This window comes from Rosa chinensis, chromosome 2, assembly GCF_002994745.2.
Source record: "Rosa chinensis cultivar Old Blush chromosome 2, RchiOBHm-V2, whole genome shotgun sequence".
Classification (NCBI taxonomy): Eukaryota; Viridiplantae; Streptophyta; class Magnoliopsida; order Rosales; family Rosaceae; genus Rosa; species Rosa chinensis.
The window spans coordinates 68566202-68586296 of record NC_037089.1 but is presented as its reverse complement, the minus strand read 5'-3'; the positions used below and the strand labels follow the sequence as shown (position 1 = coordinate 68586296).

The following is a 20095-nucleotide window of genomic DNA, read 5'->3' as shown; positions in this document are numbered from 1 at the left end:
AATATGACCAATTAGTATTATTTAGTGTAGTGACATGAAGATGAGGCATTTCTCTTCAATAAGAATTCCAAATTCAACTCCTCAATTATTGATGTAAACATATTGTAAGTAAAGTCCTTACATGATAATGACTAGCTAGCTAGCAACATCCTCTTAAATTAATTATTATAATTAGAAGGGAAAATACAAACTAGTTTAGTAGGTTTTAATAAAAAAACTATTGTATATAAAGACCTTCTAGTCAGGAATTCCTTTTTTTTTTTTTTTTTTTAATATTTCAAGAGATTGCTTGTGCGACTCACTTTTCAATTACATATCGATATATTGACCATACCTACAATTTTTAGGTCTGCATGAGTAAATCACTTTTGTAAATTTTCAGCAAAATTGATAATTGTTAAAATATTCATAATCGTGATTTACGATTATAAAGATAAATTATTCAGGTTGGACAGATTTGGTTCGTTCATTGATTTGATATGGTTTGGTACCTTAAAGATTTTCAATTTACTGAAAATTTGCACAAGTGATCTACTCTTAGAGACCTATAAATTGAATAGTCGAAATACCAATATATGATCGAAAAGTGAGTCCTACAAGCGATCCCATAAACTAACCTAAAAAAGAAATCCCTTAATGCAACGACCTACACACACACACACACAGAATGGATCAGAAGTGGACGTCCGCAATGCAGCAAAAGTGTGGATGTCCATTCTCTTGTGGTGATTAGGCGCAGATGGTGACGCTGCTCTTGCTGGATGGAGACCATGGGCATCCCGGACGACGTCACCATGAAGATGAAGGCCAAGGTGATCGATGTTGAAGGTCTGGGCGGCGAGCTCATCCGAAACTTCAAGGCCGATCAAGGTCGACTGCAAACTGGTAGCTGATGAGTCCACCGCCAAAAAGAAGCTCAAGATTGAGGCTCGGTATCCATCCGGCAAGAGCAGCGCTTAATCGCGACAAGAGCATAGACATCCACACTTTTGCTACACTGCAGACGTTTGCCTCAGAACATATATATAGACACACACACATACTCGCCTGTTATAATTAGAATAAAGACTTTAAAGAGGTCAGAATTCAGTCAATAAACAACATAAAAAGGGACAGATCCAAACAACACACAAACTATTATATAAACCGAACATACCAATAACGTACAACACGGACGAACAAGCATATCTGGTCACAAACATAGAAGATCCCATGCTATAGAGCATCGTTGAATTGGTCATATCCCTGAGCTGGGTTTCAGCAATGAGTAGCATAATTCCAAGATGACATAAACCAAACATTCAAGTTCTTAAACAAAAAAAAGTACAATAATTAGTCAACGAGTTACTATAGATGTAATGCGTATGGGAATAATAGAAAATGTTCCAATACATTTCAAGTGAGTCTCATTGCACAAAGTAGATTCATCTATCTCTTTAGTTAAACAAAGTTTAATTTCATTTATCTATTCTCCATTCAGTAAAATTGAGGTTATGTAAAAAAAAGTACCGCTTTGAAACCCTAGCAAAATACCTTTTATTGTTTTTCTCTTATCGAGTAGTACTAGAACTACCCTTAGGATTTAGGTCGATTCGCTCTAAATCCAATCCATTTACAGATCTAGTGGACCATGCAATGCAATTCCGTAAAACATAAGCACAAAACTATCGGCACATTATTCGTAAGGACAACACTCCTCTAGTATAGTTATAATTTCCTAGTAGGCTTAGTATTGGAATTGTACGTGTCATAATTAAAACAAAACCTAGGGATTAGGATCCAAAAAGTGACCATTAAGAGACAAATACAAACATGTTAGGATTCAATCATTGAAGAATGTGACCATTAAGAGACAAATCAATATAAACATATACTTACTGGACATAACAAAACGAAAATGTCCGAGCATATTTTCCCAGGGAGGGCGTTGTTGAATTAGTCATATGACGTATTGAGTTAGGTTACATCAATGCGCATAATTCCTTTCGACCGCAAAAAGAAATGAGCATAATTCCAAGGTGACATAAACCATATGAGTTGTTGAGCTAAGTGCATCACAAAGGAAAAGTAAAACAACATTGTTCCAGATGCTCATTATGTTTTGCCTTTTTTATTGATTTTTATTTATTTATTTTTTGACATGGGGAGTGATTTTGACAAACTCCTTCCTCACATGTTTCTGTCTATGATCCCAAATAAAAAGAGTAGACTAAAAGTTTAAGTAATATACATGTACATGATGATCGAAATTAAACAAATCCAATATTCCCATTATTTGGGACTTTGTATATATGGTTTGACACTTTTAAGAGGTGTCATGTAGGCACATGTGAATTGCAATGACATACTCAAACTGTCAAACATGTTAAACTTTGTTCACAACTCTCTTACTGTCAAAATGTACTCTTATTCAAGCCAGTCAGTTGTCCCGAACCTTTCGACAGAAAGACCAACGCAGATGTATTAGTCTCGTCCACACGAGTCTAGCTATTCTCATGACTCGTCCATCTGATTAATGGTGACAACCGATCAAGCCTCAAAAGCTCATGATTCTCTAATACTTTTACACTGTTTTTTGGCAACTCCGGCCATCTAGTATGAAAGTTGATCCTCTCATCATGAGCTACATTTTCTATAGCTTGATAATTATCTTTATTTCATATATGGAGAAGATTATTTATCTCTTTTTTCTCTATTGTTTTCTCTGAGTCTATTTTTTTCTTTTTTTTTTCTTTTTAAGACTCAGGAGTCTTATCCAAAGGAAAACCCTAAGGCCGTGTACTCCGTTGTTGCAAAGTTGGTCTCGTCCGGTGACGCTCGGACATCTAGGTGGCCTCCCGCCTCGCTGTTGTCTTGGGGTTTGCTGCCGGACGGGAGATCCATAGCTACTGCTCATAGGGCTCTATCGGAGAGGGTTCTCTTGTTTTTTTTTTTTTTTTTTTTTTTTTTCCAGTTTGGTTCGGTTGGGCTGGTGGCGAAGGGTTGTACTGTTACAGGCCGGTAATCAGTCCCCGTGAATGATTTCTTGGACCGGTGATGCCAACATGGGTTTCGATCGGTGGTGGTGCGGGGTTGTGAAGATTCGGATAGGGGATGGTGTTGTTTAGTGGTGACGAAGGTCGGCGGCATGGCTCGGGACGATTGGATCACTACCATGGTGATGTGGATAGCGACGAGGCGGGTTGGAGGCATGGGTCGGACCGATCTTGGCCAGAATGTGACGTACGACGAGGGTTGGGAGAAGATGGTGGACTGGGCCCGAATGAGGATGATGGGCTTGGGGGATCTTCTTGGCTGACTACCCTTCTGGGCTTCAGGTTGTTGGGCTGGGGTTTCTACCCTAGTCCATTAGCTTCTAAATTTGGGCTAGGGGTTAGGCCCTTGGCCCAACTCTATGTTTTTAGCTTTTTTGTCTAATTACAATAAGTTTCCTTATATTAGGAACCTAGATCTCTAGCGCCTTTGGCGTAGTACCAAAGGAGGATCTCCGCTATTTCTACGGTCTGAAATGTATAATGAGTATGTCTATTTCTACGTACCACTATGGGTACTACCACTACCTTCTTGTCTGTCTATGTCCTTAAATGACAGCAGAAGCCAGAAGGCTATGCAATAGACTATTCTGCCTTGTGATGAATATACTATTTCTCCCCGTGGGCTTTTAAAAAAAAAAAAAAAATCATTTTTCTAATTTTGTTTCCCAAAGTCGTATTATGGTGGCTTAAAAACTAACGAAGTCACCAAAAGTAATCTTATTTATAATTTATTATTTCAGTACTAATTGGGTATCAATATGCAAAAAGAAATCAAAAACAACATTGACCTGTTGAAGGATATCGACATTGAGTGTGCCTCTTCAAACTAGGGTTTAGTTCTAGAGTTGTAATAGGAGAGAAGGTTATAGATTTCCTAATTATATTCGGATTCTATTTCCTTGTATGACAAGATTATGTACTTTGTAAATCCCCATATAAAGGGCTCCTATTATCAATACTAGAACCCACAATTCTCTCGTCAATCTCTCTATAAATCATATTTTCCTTAAACACATTATCAGCACGAGCCCTAACCCTGTAACAAATAACCAAAACCTTAAAACAAGTCGAAACCTTCAAACCCTAGTTGCCTCCGCCTCCCAACTAGTACCCTCGACCCAAGGAGTCCGGAACCGGCAGCAACACAACCAAAACAAGCCGGAAACTTACTGAACCGGTCACCGGAAGCCACAAACCATCCGATGGGATCTCTCCACCAGTTCACCACCTTCTGGACACCCAATTGCCACAAAATTTTGTCAGCAACACCGTCTCTGTCCTAGGATCCAGGAACTGGAAGCGGACCACCAATAACTGGTCCAGAAGCCCCTGAAACGGCTGTCAAACCAACTGGTGTTCCTGCAGAAAAACATGCAGAAACGACTTTTTGCCCAATTTTTCCTGTTTCTGCCAATACCAACTGCTACAAGCTCCTAGCCCTAACTAGCCATACCGTGCACTGCCCTGCAGCCCTTGAGAACCCATGTGCTGCCTACTGCCCCTACAGCATCGTTGCACGCCTGCTGCTCCTGCAGCATAGCAGCACTCTCATTCCTGTGCAGATCATCCTGCTTTCACGCCCTGAAACGTCTTGATCGAGACCTCAGATCAAAATACTTTCTTCATCAAAGTTGTTCACCTCTATCTTTTCTATCTGACCTCCAAATTTCATCCCCATTGAATTTGTTTTGAGACCTTTACACCATTTGAAGTGGGAGCTATTTAGAAGCAAATATGCTCCGAATTTCAACAAGTAAGTTTTAAAGATTAAAGTTCCTGTTTTCTTGTCTTTTAAATTTCTTTATTTGCTGCAGGATTTTTCATATACAAACATGGGTTCAGTTATTTAAAAAGCGAAATTATGGGGATTCACGCTAAACGAACTAAGAACGTTCGTAATCAATGAACTAAGAGTGTTCATAATATTCGAACTAAGAGCGTTCGTAATCAATGAACTAAGAGTGTTCATAATATTCGGACTAAGAGCGTCCGCAAGCATCAAATTATGACTATATTAAACATCATTGTTTCTGTCTAATCTAAATATTCTTAGAAATTGATTTCTTGGTAGCATAGCTCGGAAATCTTATTATTTTAGTTTTCGTGGAAGTTTAGCTCCGAAACTAATTCGTTCTTGTTTCTCCCTTTTTCAGGATGTCAAACACGAACAAACTAGATTTTGTTCCATTGGATTATGCAGGCAAAGGGTATTTAGACTGGGTCATTGACATTGAGATCCATCTTACTGCCCGAGATTTATTGCATACAATCCAAGAGCTTTGTCCTATAGAAACAGCTCCAGATCCTCAAACTGAGAAAGATAATTCCAGGGCACTTGCCTTCATGAATTGTCACATGGATAGTGACCTCTAGTTTGAGTTCATAAATGAGGATAGCGCCATAAAGCTTTGGCAAGCGCTTCGTGAACATTATGGCAATGTTCATGACTCTATCCTTCCGAATATAGAAGCAGAATAGAATAATCTTCGCTTCTCTGAATTTGACACGGTCATGCAACTTTATTCGGAAGCTCTTCACATCAGATCAATGATGTGTCTCTGTGGAAAGACAATCACAGAAGACCAATTGATTGAGAAAACCCTCAACACCTTCCCTGACTATGCAATGAGGTACTTAGAATTATTTCAGACTCATGTAAATGCAAGACGGATCACAAATTTTCAACAGCTTATTGAAGCTATGAACAGAGAAATTGATAGGCCACAAGATGGCTATCAAGAGCATAGTCCCATGGCTAGAGAAAGTCGCCATAGACATCATGATCCATACGAACGAAATGCTTGAGAAGGTAATCGCCCAAGGCGACAATCATGCGACCGTAGGATCTGTGATTTTGAGGGAAGAAAGGTTGGAAACCATGGAGCCAACGCTGGCCATGGTCATCACTTTCCAACGCCACCGGTCCTCGGGACCATGCAAATTGCTCCAATGCGCCTCAATCAAGGGAGAATCATCTTTATGGTGTCTATTTCTGATATGGAACGTCTGATCAATGGACCCTAATTTGCAATGTACCTAAGAAGGTAGCCGCATCATGGTGATTAAGATATCGAGTTCAAAAAGACTTTAAATCTGGCGATGAAGACAAAATGCCGCAGATTTTTATTTCGAATAGTCTTTTATTTTTCCAAGAATTATGTAATGGCAATTATGCCTTAATCAATAAATGACAATTTTGTATTAACTCTTTCTCAAGTGGTGCATCCAATGAAGTATGATGTCTAGGAAAGTGATTGAGATTAGTGGTACTTAAGAGAGCCTCGCTCCACCGACATCTCTCTCTACTTCCCTGGTCATATTTGATTGGAGTTACCAAACGGATTGAGTGACTACGATTTGTCTAAGTTTGATTTTTATTTTGGATTAGACTTTGGTTAAGAAACTTTGATGTAATCATTGGCTATTAATAAAGTGTCGATTCTTTTACTTAATGTCTTGGACATACCTTAATTCGAACTTTATTTGAAAGATATAAAAGCCAATGATTTTCATGTGGAAACACATTGTGAAAATGGACAAGAGTTCCTTTGCATCACCTCTAATGACTACAGACATAAATGAGAATTAGAGAAACTTATGTGTCGCTCTAGTGGGTTGTATTCAACCACTATTCGAGTCATTGAATTCAACCATGTTATGAGAGATGACTTATGAGATTCTGACACATATAGGCTTTGGCACGACCGTTTGGGACACCCAGGTCATGATATGATGATCCGTGATATGAAAGACTTCACACAGACATCTATTCTTCAGAACGAAGAGAAGTGAGAATCAAAAGTCGATTCAAAGAGAGCATTGCACCGCCGCCGAGCCTTGGGCCCTAACCGCCATGCACCACAGGCCGGCCAATGCCGGCGCCGCGATCCCCCTGCGGCAAAATCATGGCTTTGAAGCCATGTATGGAGACTTAGCTCCTCTATCTACTTCTCAAAGTAAATTGTGACATTGTGGCTCAACCAAAACCTTCATTGGTTGATTATAAGGCCAATCTTTCATTCTGTAAAGCCTGTTTTTTTAGGATCAAGATCATCCTATGCAAATGACGCTAAAGAAATAATTTCATTCTTACATAGAATCCAAGGGGCTTTTGTGGATCTATTCAACCAACTTGAGGACTGCTTAGATGTTTTATCGTGTTGGTTAATGTGTGGACACGCTGGTCACGTGTCGCGCTATCATCCACTCGTAATGCTGCTTATGATGAACTCCTAGCCCAGAACATATGGCTACGGGCTCACTACCCAGATCATCCCATTCAGTCAATTTGACTTGATAATGCTAGAGAGTTTACATCGAAAATTTTTGATGACTATTGCATATCATTGGGTATTGATATCAAGTATCATATTCCCATATACACACCCAATTGGTCTAGCGGAAAAGCCATCATTAAAAGACTACGATGGTAGCCCGGACTTTGGTAATCCGCACTAATATTTCCGCTTGGGTTATGCAATATCGCATGTAGCTATACTAATTTGTCTATGACTCATGACAGCCACTCAACTTTTATTTGCGTTACAGCTAGTGACTGGGTTCGAGTCTAATATCTCGTACTTATGCATATTTGAGTGTGCGGTTTATGTGCCAACTGCGCTGCCAAAACGCATCAACATGAGTCATTGCAACGAATGCATATATATATATATATATATATATTTGTGTTGGACATAAGTCTCCAACTATAAGTCCGCTATGTAGAACCCTTGACAGACGATCTCTTTTTTGCTGTATTTGCTAATTGTCACTTTGATGAGACAGTCTTCCCATCGTTTGAGGGAGATTAGAACGTCAATGTTCAACAGGAACGACAGGAATTGCCGTGGTCTATCCCCACTTTGTCTCATCTTGATCTCCGAAAAGTGACGAGATCACATATACCTGCTGCAAACATGTTTGCAAGGATTGATGTCCCCACAAAAGGACATGGTGCCTGTTGAGTCACAAATTACTTATGCAATTGTGTCCCATAATTATGAAAATTATTTGTCTTCCATGCTATTTTGCCCTTTTTAATCTATTTCCTTTTATTTGTAGGAAACCTTGCATTGAGAATGAAATGACTATTTGAGGCTTGAAATGCGGAGTTTGAAGCTAGGGGAAGAAGACACGGAGATTGGAAGAAAATTCCAAATCGACTTTTCCGGCGATTTTTCAGGCGAGCCACCACTCATTGAGGGTCTTTTCTCCAGCAAAGGAGGACCATGGTGGTGAGAATCTCCCATCACTTGAAATTCAAATATCTCCTTACACCTTGTCCTTTTGTCACCTTGTCCTAATAGAATGTTGAAGCTTGTGTATCTAGTTATGTGTGAGTAGTGAACTAGTTGGGGCTAGGGTTGAAATCCCTAGCCAAATTTTCTTGTATTAATGCTTTTGTTTCTAAGTTGATGCAAATTCATGTTGTCATTCTCCCATATTAAGTCAATAGTTGAATGCATTACTTAGACCCAGTGTTCTAAAACGCGGCCGCCCAGCCCCCCCTAGTCGGCGCCTCTCCGCCTCGAGGAATGGCAAATCGAAGCTTTTGGGCATTTGTGATTTAGGCGGGCGCCTAGGCGGCCTAGGAGGGCGTCCAAGCGGCTGGGCGTTTTTTTTATTTTTTATTCGCGATTAAGACCTAAAGGCCAAAACGCCGCTACTCAGCCTCTCTCTCTCGCTCGACCTTCTTTTTCGTCATTGCTGTCACTCTTTATTTCTCTCTGCGCGGCTGAACTCTGGAAGTCTGGAACCAGATGGGAACACTGAAGGAGATCGGATCAGAAGCTTCTTCGTCGCTCTGGGTCTCTCTCTCTGCGCGCGCGGCTAATTCGTCGCTCTGGGTCTTTCTCTCTAGTCTCTGCGCAGCTGAACTCTGGAACTCTAAAGCAAATCGGAACTCTGAAGCAAATCGGATTGGAAGCTTCTTCGTAGCTCTGGGTCTTTCTCTCTGCCCACGCAGCTGAACTCTTAGGCAGATCGGAAGCTTCTTCGCCCCTCCGTACTGGAGTTGAGTCAGTTGACTCTTCCTTCACCATCTCAACCGGCAGCTTCTTCGCCCCTTCGCTCCACAGCTCCTCCCCTCAGCTTCTCCATGGTAAGTAATAATCTTTGCTTGAATTGATAATCATAATCTGGAAATTGATCATCTTTGTTCTTGTTGAGTTGATGGCTTGTTGCTGGAAAATGGAAATTGATAATCTTATTGTTCTTGTTGCTGGAATTGATAATCTTGTTGTTGAGTTAAGTTGTTGCTAGAAAGTGGAAATTCCGAAATTGATAATCTTCTTCACTTCTTGTAATCTTGTTCTTGTTGGTGGAAATCTGAAATTGATAATCATAATCTTCTTCTTGTTGCTGGAAAAGTGGAAATTGATAATGCTATTGTTTTGGAAATTGATAATCTGGAGACTGGATGTTTCTGTTGTAGGCAGTTGTTGATTTGGTGCAATATGTGCTATAATCATATAATGTGAACTGTTAAATTATAATGAGTTAATTTAGACAATTAGTTAATGGCTTAATGCTCAACTTTGTTGTTAAGAAAGTTTATATATTTTTAAAAAATTAAATAAAAAGTAAAAAATACAAAACCTCCTAGGCGCTGGGCGCTCCTCCCCAGCCCACCGCCCGATTAGCGCTTAGCGTTTTTTAGAACCTTGCTTAGACCTAATCAATTTGAGTTATGTGCTTGCCATGATATGAAGTTTTTCCTAGAGATTGATTACCTTTAGGCAAAAAGAGAGCATGAAAGCACACCATGTGTGCATGTGAGGGTAGTGAGCTAAAATCACCTAGAGATAGGATTGGTTTGCTTGCTTGGTTACCTAAACTCTAGCTTTATGCATTTAGGGGCAAAGGATTGAGACCTATCCGGTAATTGAATTTGTCTCTAGGTAGTTAGTTCTAGACTTATTGAGTTAGAGTTAATAAAATGAAAGGAGTTTAAGCCTTAGTAGTCCTATCCGAATGCTAAGAGGGTAGTTGGACAATTAGCTTTGCATCATTCGTATTCAATTGCTTTAATTCTTGCAAGGGAGGAAAAAGGTGAAACCCGATGCCCTAACTCCCATCCATTTGACAACAACTTGTTTAATTTAGCTTAGTTTATATTACTTGCTTTCATTGTTTCAATTTGAATAGAAACCAATCTCAAAATCAAAATCAAATCTCTACACACCATCTTGCACATTCTCACCGTGAACTTTGGTTCACTTGTGAGCCTTTGTTTGTGATTGTGCATTTGCATATCTTTCTAGTTTTTCCTTAGGTTTTCCCTAGCTAGGAAAGGATTTACCAATCCTCGTGGGCTCAACATCCTTACTTAATCCCCTATTCTATAACTTGTACCTCTTGCACTTGAGGGTGGCTTTAATGCTAACAGTGACACCCAGAGGAGATGGGTACGGCACCACTACCATGGATAGTGGTATGGTGATGCCACAAAGGTAGCATAATGGGGTCATAGGCCATGGGTTCTGCTAGAGAGCGTAGGAGACTCATAGGTTCGATGGATTCTCGCCCTAGGAAGAGAGCGAGTTTGGCACAACTTGATCCATTGATCTTTGATACTCAAAATCCGTCTCATGAGAATATTCTGGATTGTGGTTATGTCCAAGAGACATCGTTAGGGGACACTTCAATGTTAGAACCAATTCCTGAGAATATAAAGATCTCTACGAATTACACTAGTGTACATGAAGATGTGGAATTATTGAGACCAATGACATCGAACCTTACTCTGTTGAAGAATGCCAACGTAGAGAAAATTGGCCTAAACGGAAAGATGCGATCCAGGTTGAATTGGATTCACTATCGAAGATGAAGGATTTCAGGCATGAGATGCCAACACCTCCTAACATAAAACCTGTTGACATTAATAGGTCTTCATTAGATAGTGTGATGAGAAAAAGAGATGATAATCTCGCTTTATGGCGCAAGGCTTCTCACAAAACACCCTGGAATAGACTACGAGAAGACATATTCTCTCGTAATGGATGTCATTGCACTCCACTACCTTGTCAGTTTGGTAGTTTCCGAATAACTGAATATGCAGGTTACGAATGTGGTCACTACGTATCTCTATGAAGATCTAGATAAAAATATAATGAAGGGTCTTGTGTACTTCATTTACCAAAATCAAGTGGCCCTTGACCACTGAGCACGTTTGCAATGAGGGTGAAACGCTCACTAAAGTGACAACTTGATTGGGAAGGGATATGATGAACTATGCCCCTGCATTTTCATGACAAGTTCTGGATTTGCAATTGTCACGGTTTATGTTGATAAACATAATTGGAACCCTTGAGAGTAAAGAGAAACCGCTGAACACCTGAAATCCTAGTTTGAGATGAAGGACCTTGGGAGAACATGGTTTTGTCGAGATTTAGAACTTGTATACCATGTCAATAAATGCTTTGCATTTTGATAAAGTCAAAGATGCACTCCCATGGTCGTCCATAGTCTTGACCCTAAGAGGGATACGTTTCGTCCCAAGGATGATGACGAAGACGTGTTAATTGGCAGAAGTGACTTACCTAAGTGCAATAGGCGCATTATTGTACTTAACACAATATAAGACCGGACACCTCACTTGTTATGAACTTGTTAGCTAGATTTAGCCTTGTGCTAATGCAACGCCATTGGACTGGTATAAAGACAATATTTCGTTACTTAAAATGTACGATAGATATGGGCTTGTTTTATCTTTGCAGAGAGAAAAGAATAACGGAAGAATGAGAACGGATCTCATTAGCCCAAGTGGCACCGTCCAAGAGGCTATGATCGGCAAAAACCGCTGGCCACCCATCCTCCTCCCTTACATCAAAACGATGATGATGTTTTCATGGATTTTGCTGATGTAGGGTATCTCTCTGACCCTCACAAATGTAGTTCCTAGACCGGTTATGTCTTTACCATGGGAAGCACCGCGATATCTTGGAGGTCTATAAAGTAGACCCTTGTTGCTACTTCCTCAAATCATGCAGAGATTATTGCTCTACATAAAGTCGTGCGTGAATGCATATGGCTAAGGTCTATAATTAGACACATTCAAGGAGCTTGTGGTTTGAAGTCTACCACAGATGAACCTACATGAATTTATGAATTGAGCAAATGAAATTAGGTTTCATCAAGGGCAACAACACCAAGCATATATCGCCTAAGTTCTTTTACAATCAGCAACAACATTAATCACTTCGAAAGATTGAAGTGAATCAAATCCGATCAGAGGATAATGTAGCGGACTTATTCACTAAGTCATTACCTAAATCCACCTTCGAGAAACATGTGAAGAGCCTCAGATTGAGAAATTATCCGAACTCCCATGGTTGTAGCAATCAGGGGGAGATGTCGACATTAGGGGAGGAATGATGTCTACATGATCGATCTCGAAGAGTGAAGGACATGTTGTGCTCTTTTTGTCCTTCGACCAGAGTTATTTTTGTCCCACAGGGTTTTTGTTACCTGGAAAGGTTTTTAACGAGGCAACGATCAAAGCGTCATCACCAAGTTTGAGCGGCACAAGGGGGAGTGTTGAAGGATATCGACATTGTGTGTGCCTTTTCAAACTAGGGTTTAGTTCTAGAGTTGTAATAGGAGAGAAGGTTCTAGATTTCCTAATTATATTTGGATTCTATTTCCTTGTATGACAAGATTATGTACTTTGTAAATCCCTATGTAAAGGGCTCCTATTATCAATAATAGAACACACAATTCTCTCATCAATCTCTCTATAAATCATATTTTCCTTAAACTTGACCCAAATTTTAACCAAATGTATATTTGATCATACGGCGGTTGTTGGAGACGCCGCCCTCCTTGCTATATACTAACCATCGCTAACCCTAGCTTGCATCATAAGCATTCTGAGCACTAGGTAGGTTTGATCCAAAAGGGAAAAAAAAAAAAAAAAAAACACTAAGTAGGAGCTAAATATATGCAAGCATATTGTTTAGCAAGGAGGCTCGTCTATAGTTAAAATTAAGAAACCCTTTAAGGAACCGTTTGCATTGTTTATAGATCAAATTAAGGTTTCAGTTGATGAGGAATCAATCTCTAAGTTCTTTTTTATTTTATTTTTTTGGCCCGAGTCCGAGTTCAAGTTTGTACTATGTAGAGACATAAAAGTCGGGATCTCAAGTTCTGTGGTCAACTGCCTCCTTCGAACTTCGACGAGTAGGGCTGGACATCTGAACCACAGAACATAACGTCTGAATTGCACTAACTGGAGCTTTAGCTACGTTTCAGTTAATTGACTTGTTTCTCTAAAATGGATAGTTTTTATAAGATTGAGTTGATGTGAAATAGTAGATGTGCAAGACTCAGACTCCAAATTTTTTGCTCACATATACTTTGCCTGGGATGCGTATGGGAAGAAGGGAAAATATCACAAATCTACAATACTGACACAATGCGATAAAAATCGAATCCCTATATTATGGCTAACTAGTATTACTTGGTGCAGTGGTAAGATATATTTCTTCAATGTTGCCAAAGGTTTCAAATTTGACTCTCCCTTCTCAATGAGGAAAGCATAATGTACATAAAATTCTTTCTTAAGATGAGAAGCCACTCTTTTAAATTAATTGTTAGAATCAGTAAGAAAAATACATACTGAACTATGTTGGATGTGATACGATGCCTAATTAAAAATAAAAACTCCATAGTTCGAACTTGGACTCGGACCCAAAATAAAGTACGAACTTGCATATATATAAATAAACATGAAAAAGAGATAGATATAAACAACATGCAAACTAAATTGATTCAGAAAAAAAAAAAAAAAAAAAAAAACTTTTTTCTTGATGTAGGGCCGTAGGGACCTTGCCACAGAAGTAGAATATCCCTACGATAGGGCGGTGTTGAGTTGAATTGGTAATATCATTCATACTGAGTTAGATTTCAGCAATTAGCAGTACAATTCCAAGGTGACATAAACCACAAACATACAAGTTTTTGAAGTGCTAGTTATAACAGGTAAAGTACTTGCCAAAAAAAATAAAAAAAATAAAAACAATAGGAAATGCAAAATCTTTACTCAACAAGTTGTTCCAGATGTAATGTGCATATGAATAAGAGAAAATGTTCTAATATACGTCTTCATTTACATGCATTTACCAACAGTTCAACATAAAAAGATTTAGAATGCGAGTGTCACTTGAGATTCGATTACATTATAGTGGATATAGGTAATCAATAAACCCATTTAGCCATTCTCTAGCCTAAAGAAAGGGGAAGGGACTTGGGAGTAACAGAGAGGCAGGAAGAAGAAGCATAAAAAGAAAGAGAGTAAAGAACTGCATGGCAACCGCATAATTTGGATCAAATAATTGAGACATTTTAGATAGCTTGTAATGTTGCAGCACCACAGGTTTCAATAAAAGCATAGGCGTCCAACCTAATGCAAGCACACGCCCAGTTTACAATAAAATCGGGAAACATTCTGAAGAATGGAATAACAACATATGGTTTTACCAAAAACAAAAAGAACTTCTCCACTTGCAGAGAAACTCTAGGAATTCTTCACACAAGAGTATGTGTAACAGTGTCTGTCGGCCATGTCAGAGAGATAAACTTGACATCTCGGAATGGCTCAGTTCAACAACTGAAATACTAAAAATCTGCAAACTCCGCTAGAAAAACCTTCCTCAAATCGAGGAGGAAAAACAGCTGAAATCCTGCATGAAGGCAATAGTTACTCATCTCATCGTAGAGCAGGATGAATGGCTGCTGGGACTAGAGCGACCCTTCTTCACCATGTTCTCCAGGTTCTGGAGACACATAAGTGGCATAACCTGGATAGAGTACAAGAAATTGCAGAAGCCTATTTACACTCATAGTCAAATTGACTGATTTTAAAACGACAAATTCCAGGAGATATAGGAAAAGGAAATTTAAGTGGCCTAGAAATTTAATTCCAAGTGTCAGATAGAGAGAGTGCACCTTCCAGTGTCTTTTTCGAGCATACTGGTCATTAATGTTATCCAAACTCTTAATTATTTGCTTGAATGTTGGTCTCCTAAATGGGTCCTGACTCCAACATTCCTCAATCAACCTGTTACAAACAGAAAACTTTCTTAAAATGGAATTCCCCTTACAGAATACAATATATGACCGTATGAAGCATATTGATCACTGTAGCTCCATAATAATGGTTTTTCCTTGCAATCAGAGATGCACTCTATAACCTCTCCCCCTATCATGATTGTTTTTTTCGAAACTTGTTCATAATCATGAGGTGTGTCAAAACAGTTTGTAAGATGTGAATCCAAAAACTGCTTGGCAGCCTTGTCAAACACATGAAATAATACCAATATAATCTTCTTGACAGGAAAGGTCAACACCATGCCTACAGTTCAAAAATTCAAAACACTTGGTATTCGACAAAATAACTTGACACCCCTTCTGAAACAACAAAAACATATAGATAATTGAAACAAACTAACTCATACTCCAAAAAATTGCCCGGTACTAGCTACATATAGGAAATGAAGCCAAAGAAAATAAAAAAACTTTTACTTTTGCTACTAGTCATTCTTTAACAACCAATAGATGCATTGAAGCAACTTACTCCTTTAATCCATGTGCATAAAGCTTTGGTGGTGCTCTAAAAGGTGGGCGCTCATTTGCAGCATATGCTTTAGGTACTTCTTTTTCTGGTTTTGTAGAAAATGGTAGACAACCTTCAATCATCTGGGGAAGAAGGGAAATGACTAAACATTACTTGTAATCATTGACAATGTATATTCGGAAATGCAAAACATTAATGCACACCAATTTATTGACTGCTCAGTTCATACAGGTTACATGACCTACTGTAATGAACGGTTTTATTAAGTGTATATGAAGATAGACCAAATGACAACAAAGCTAGCAGAAAAGAAGTAACTTATTTAACAGACAGGAAATTCTTTGGGTTCAGTACTGACAGGCAGGAAATGGTCTCATGATAAAGAAGGTTTGCCAATGGCTGCTATAACATAAAGAATATAACTACACATGTCATGAAGAAGAGGATGGATGGAGCCCTGAACAGGGAGTACCTCTTGCAAGATCAAGGCAAATGAAAAAACATCCACTTTGGTATCATATTCTTCATTTCTGTAAACTTCAGGAGCCACGTATCTCCCTGTTCAATAGAGATCTCATTATCAACAACAGGCACACACGTGCATTGGTGCTACAATAAGAACTGCAATGGTTGCTTATAGATCTCCAACAGAACTACAAGAGCCTATTTTGCAGTTGATTGTGATTAGCAACGCCCGTCAAGCTTTTTTTTTTTTTTTTTAAGTAAAGGCCAGAATCAATAGAATGAGTCCATAATTTTACACATGGCACTGATCTAAGAAATAGAGGCTAAACACTTTCAGAAAGAAGACAACATACAAGAAGTGCCTTCAGTAGTCACAGGTCTGTCTTCTTTAACTGTCTTTGCGACCATCAGTAGCTTGCTCACCCCAAAGTCTGCAACTTTCAGATGCCCAGAATCATCCCGCAATATATTTCTGGTATCTTACTCACAAACAATTAAGAAACTTCAACCATTTAGTTATTGATGTGCATGATTCAAGCCAGCATATAAGTACATGACGATTTACATGCTCAGCAAATATGAATAAAATCCACACTGTTAAAAAAAAATAACGCAACTAAAGAAAAAGAGCCAAAGAAAGACAAGAAATTATCAATTTGTGCCCAAATTGATCCCCACTCACTTTTGTCTAAAACCTAATATACAAATAATTATGGGTCACATTCTGGTTGTTCTTCAAGAATCAAGACCTCATATTAACAAATTTCAAATTAATTAGGCAGTATATAAATTCAACTATGTTAGTTCACATCTATTAACCACTACAGCCATGATACATGATGAGAGAAAAAGAGAAAGATCATACGAGGGCTCAAGATCTCGATGAATTATTGCTTCAGGTTTATGCTCATGCAGATAATTCATCCCCCTGCAAGATATACCAGTAAAGTGCTCATTAAGCTAACAGAACACGTGGAATAACTATTCAGCTATAGCATGTAAAATCATGTACTTCCCACCACTATCAATTGTGAAAAAAAAGAACTTAATTAAACCATACTGTTGGAGAAACACAAGAAGGACAGTATTTATCAACACAAAGATCTAGCATGACCACCCAGTAGATACAATGGAATTGGTTATATCTTTTGTAAAGAATTAAGGATTGCGCCTAATTCAACCAAAAAGAAAATACAACAGAAATTACCCCCTAGAGATAAATGACCTCCAAGGTAGCACATAGAATTAAACATCAGATTCCAATGTCAAGTTGTGAACATCAGGCATTTCTGGTTTACGTTGCCACAAAGAAAGTTGCAAACAATTTCAGTACACAAGCCACGTGACTGACCTGGCAATGTCAAGTGCAAACTTCACTGCTGCTGTTGGCTTTAAGGCACCTTTTCTTTTAAGATATAAACGAAAATCTCCCTGCAGTAATAAAATAAGAGCTTAAAAGCTTGTATTTATAAACTGTTTATGATGCCAAGCAAACACGCGATGTCGCGATACATGCATGCATACATCTCAATTAGTGCGTCCTATAATCTACAGTGTTAATGCCTGAATATGCCTTTTATTTCAACACAATCCAAGAATTTAGACATCCATTGGCCCACCAAACCACTTCATTTTTGTGCATAGTAATGAAGGCCTTATCATGAAGCAAACTAGCAATGGTATTACAATCTAAAATCCCTCAAAATTCGAACACGTCCTTTGTTTTACCAAATAAAAGCTTCCTTATGCAAACAGGTACAACATAACAAAGCCAAAAATCAAATTACTTAGATATGGTTTCAGGGAAGAGATAAAGCTAAAACTCCTGATGTTTTGCACCACACCTTGGGTAGATATTCCGTGACAATCATCATTGGACTGCTTTGTGTTACAGCACCCAAAAATTGGACAACATTGGGATGTCGTATCTTCTGAAGTAAAGCAAGCTCATCCCTGAATGCATTTCTGAGTTTCCATTGAGCCAGTAAAACTCCAGTCAAAATAAAGATTCAAACTTTGCAAGGCCTACCTAAATAACAGAAACAAAAGCTATGCAAAAAGGAAGGTAAACCTACACTTTATCTTCATCAGCAAATACTTTCTCCTCAAGCGTCTTAACTGCAACTTGAATTCCACGCCAAGATGCAATGCAGTAGGTTCCCTAGCAAATACATTTCAAAAGACAAAAGCACAATGAACAGCAGTATGCAACCAACATCAGCACCCCCAGAAAACGGTCAGACTTGATACCTTAACCAATTCTAATCCGTACTCAACCGAGTCTTTTTCTTAAGCAGACGCCCCACATGACCGAAACCACATACATGCATTAAGTTTAAATAGTCAATTTCTCATCTCCTTCCCCACACTAATCCGTATTTCTACGAGTTTCAAGTCGTCTTGCACCAAACTAAAAACATTACCTTGGTTATGTCAACGCTGTCTGAAAAATCAAGCTCCTTGGGATCAATCTCATACTCGGGGACTTCACGTGCATTCTCCACATGCATAGGAGCCATCTAAAATGCAAACAACAAACTCATTTCACAACCGAAACCCGAAAAACAAGTACACATCAGTCGAGAAATTTACCGGAAGTTTAGCTCCGTGCTGCTCTAAAAGCTTGATCACATCCTCATTCTTGTAGTACACCGCATCCGCAAGAGGCTGTTGAATCCACCAAACCGTCATCAATCACAACACGAGGAGCAACCAACCAAAATAAGCGAGCCCTGAAATTGAAATTGAAATTGAAGTACTGAATTACCGTACTGCCCCAGCGGTCCTGGAGGTTGACGCCGGCGCCTCTTTGGAGGAGCAACTGAACGACGTCGGTCCGGCCCTGACAGGCGGCGACGTGGAGAGCGGTGCGTCCATCTATGTCAGTGAAATTGACATTGGTTCCGGAGTCCAGGAGCTCCTGAATGCCTTCCAAGTCGCCCTCGTTGGCCAAGTACATGAGTCGGACCCTCGGGTCAAGGGCCCCGTCGGCCGGCTCGACCACCGAGCCGTCGTCCGGGTCGGGGGCGAGCGAGGACTGCCTGCCGAGAGTGAAGCGGGCCGTGACGGAGTCCTGGCGGTCCATGGGTTCGAGAGAGAGAGAGAGAGAGAGAGAGAGAGAGAGAGAGTTGACGTTGGTGGATAGGAATAAAGTGGGAGGGAATTAAATTAATATTATTAAAGAGGGGCCTGAGTCCGACTATTTCGTCGCCGTGCTGGGGGATTCTTTGTCTTTTGATTCAAAAGAAGACGAGACGAAGGGAATCTGTGAGTGAGGAGCTGGCTGGACGTTGCCAACAATGGCCATGATGTGGTTGTTTTAGTAGTCAACGAATTTGGCACCTTGTAGAATTCCCCACTTTGGGTGTTACAGTGAGAAACTGAGAATGTTGAATCTTGTGTAATGGTGGATGAAAATGTTGGTGATGATTGGACTGGTGTAAGAACAAAGGTCTTGGTTTTCAGCTGTACCGCACTGCCGCTAGAATTAAGAATTGGTTCTATAAGTCGCATACAAACTGTTTTCGCCATCCCGGAGTCAAGGAGTCCAAACTGTTGTCGGGTAAGGGCTCCTCAGAAATTCGTCTCCTAATCTAGTCGGGTGGAACTTAAACACTCTTATCATTGAATTTATTTGTTTGATGCGACTTTCAAACACACTGCACTCTACGACACAATTTCTAGTTTAAAATTTCATCCCATTGAATGAGTAAATGATTAATTTTACACATTGAAATTTTTTATCAGAAAAAATTTAATTAATTTTAAATGGTTAAATAATGTATTTGTTGTAGAGAAACTGAATTTGAGAGGAATTTGCTGTGTATTCTCATTGATAATAGGGGCCTCTTTATATATATAGAGGATTACAATGCATAGAATCTCAATCATACAAGGAAAGTAATTCTACATTGATTAGGATTCTAGATCCTTCCAATTAAATCCTATTACCACTAGGTCAAGTAACCTAGAGTTTGGGCCAAACACAAATTAGGTTTTCCTTCAACACTCCCCCTTGTGT

At 39.3% G+C, this 20095-nt stretch overlaps 1 protein-coding gene across 1 annotated transcript; it reads right to left on the bottom strand.

The window, feature by feature from the left end:
* Positions 1–14319: 14319 nt before the first annotated feature.
* LOC112188501 (integrin-linked protein kinase 1) lies at positions 14320–19551 on the bottom strand. Its single transcript, XM_024327622.2, has 12 exons — positions 18842–19551; positions 18667–18741; positions 18498–18593; positions 18150–18235; positions 17919–18039; positions 17426–17505; positions 16940–17002; positions 16428–16546; positions 16082–16167; positions 15610–15731; positions 14982–15093; positions 14320–14833 (listed from the first exon to the last, which is right to left on the bottom strand). The coding sequence occupies exons 1-12, from the start codon at positions 19157–19159 to the stop codon at positions 14738–14740; spliced, it is 1374 nt and encodes a 457-aa protein (XP_024183390.1). The 5' UTR covers positions 19160–19551; the 3' UTR covers positions 14320–14737.
* Between the last annotated feature and the right edge of the window lie 544 nt (positions 19552–20095).